Genomic DNA, 1,275 nt, shown 5'->3' with positions numbered 1-1,275 from the left:
TCGAAGCACCTCTTGGGCAGCAACTGACGATGCAGCAGACCGAGACGCCTGACTAATGAATTGGCCATCAAACTGCTTAATTACTTTTATGTATTCTGTGCAAATAATTAAAGCAAAATGTGGTGTTCCTTACAACAACAAACCATTGTTGTGGTTCTTTGCAAAAAAACACCAACAAGTTGTGTGATCTGCTATTTCCTCCACACAAAGAGGAAAAAAGGGGGCGCGTCCGGCGGGCGACCAGGTGGCCAGAGCCTCAGCACATCCTCGCATCCTTCACTGCATCTCCGTCCCAGGCGAGATTACCGGACAGAAATCACTCGAAGCTACGATCGGCGATTCTTCACACACCGCCGGTTTCAAAGCTAAGCTCGGGTCTACGCGCCCACGGCCACGGGCTTCGCTGTAGCCGGTCAGCTCACGACGGACACCTTCCTGTACTCCTGGTGCCCGCGCCGCGCCTCCGTACCCGAAGCGTACTGCCGCAGCCGTCGGGCGGCCTTCCCGGCGCGAACGGCATCGAGCTGCATCTGCTCGTCGCGGCACTCCTCGCTGCAGAAGGGGATGTCCCCTCTGTACATGAAGATGTCGCTGTCACGGGCCAGCGGCTTGGTGCAGAGCGCGCACGTGTCCAACGCCGGCATGCCGGCCTCGCTGAGCAGCTCGGCGTCGAAGAAGAAGACGGAGGAACAGGCTAGTGATGCCGCCATGGTGTAAGCGTGTGACTCTCGGGCAAGGCTAGCTGAGCTGAGCTTCCTAGCGCGTGCTTTTGGTGCGGGGAGGTAGAGCGTAGAGAGGGGAGCGAGCGAGTGAGTTGAGTTAATTTGTTGAAGGGGCTTGGGTATATATCTGTATCGACACCATGGCCCTATCAATGGGGTAGCTTTCTTTAACACCCAATACACTATGTGACACCTCTAGGGTTAAGAAAGAAGCGCCCACAATCAACTCTTAAGAACAGTGTAGGAACCATATAGCAGTTCACCATATGCCTTGAGTTTACTGAATCGGGTGGTATTCGGTCGTGTGCATCCATATTTTTATGTTGACCGTTTGGTTCTGTAGTAGACATTTCGGTCCATGATGAAGTTAGAGGCGGAGAATACCATGAATACCGGATTGGAGGACTAGCAATAGAGGTTCGAGTCTCTGCATTGTTGATGGACTTGCTTGATGTTCTGAATTTCGCAGCAGCAGTATGCAAGTGCGGGCGGCAACACGGGTGAAGTTCAGAGTCTTACTTTTTAGGATGAAAATCCAAGGTCTCGCCTTAGT

The 1,275-nt window shown here is 53.0% G+C and overlaps 1 protein-coding gene across 1 annotated transcript; it reads right to left on the bottom strand.

The window, feature by feature from the left end:
• Window positions 1-413: 413 nt before the first annotated feature.
• LOC124669987 (FCS-Like Zinc finger 1-like) lies at window positions 414-710 on the bottom strand. The gene has a single exon (XM_047206510.1). It carries the CDS (start codon window positions 708-710, stop codon window positions 414-416), a length of 297 nt encoding a protein of 98 aa, XP_047062466.1.
• Window positions 711-1,275: the final 565 nt, after the last annotated feature.

This window comes from Lolium rigidum, chromosome 7 (assembly GCF_022539505.1).
Source record: "Lolium rigidum isolate FL_2022 chromosome 7, APGP_CSIRO_Lrig_0.1, whole genome shotgun sequence".
In the NCBI taxonomy this organism is placed as follows: Eukaryota; Viridiplantae; Streptophyta; class Magnoliopsida; order Poales; family Poaceae; genus Lolium; species Lolium rigidum.
This window is presented reverse-complemented; position numbering and strand designations above follow the sequence as displayed.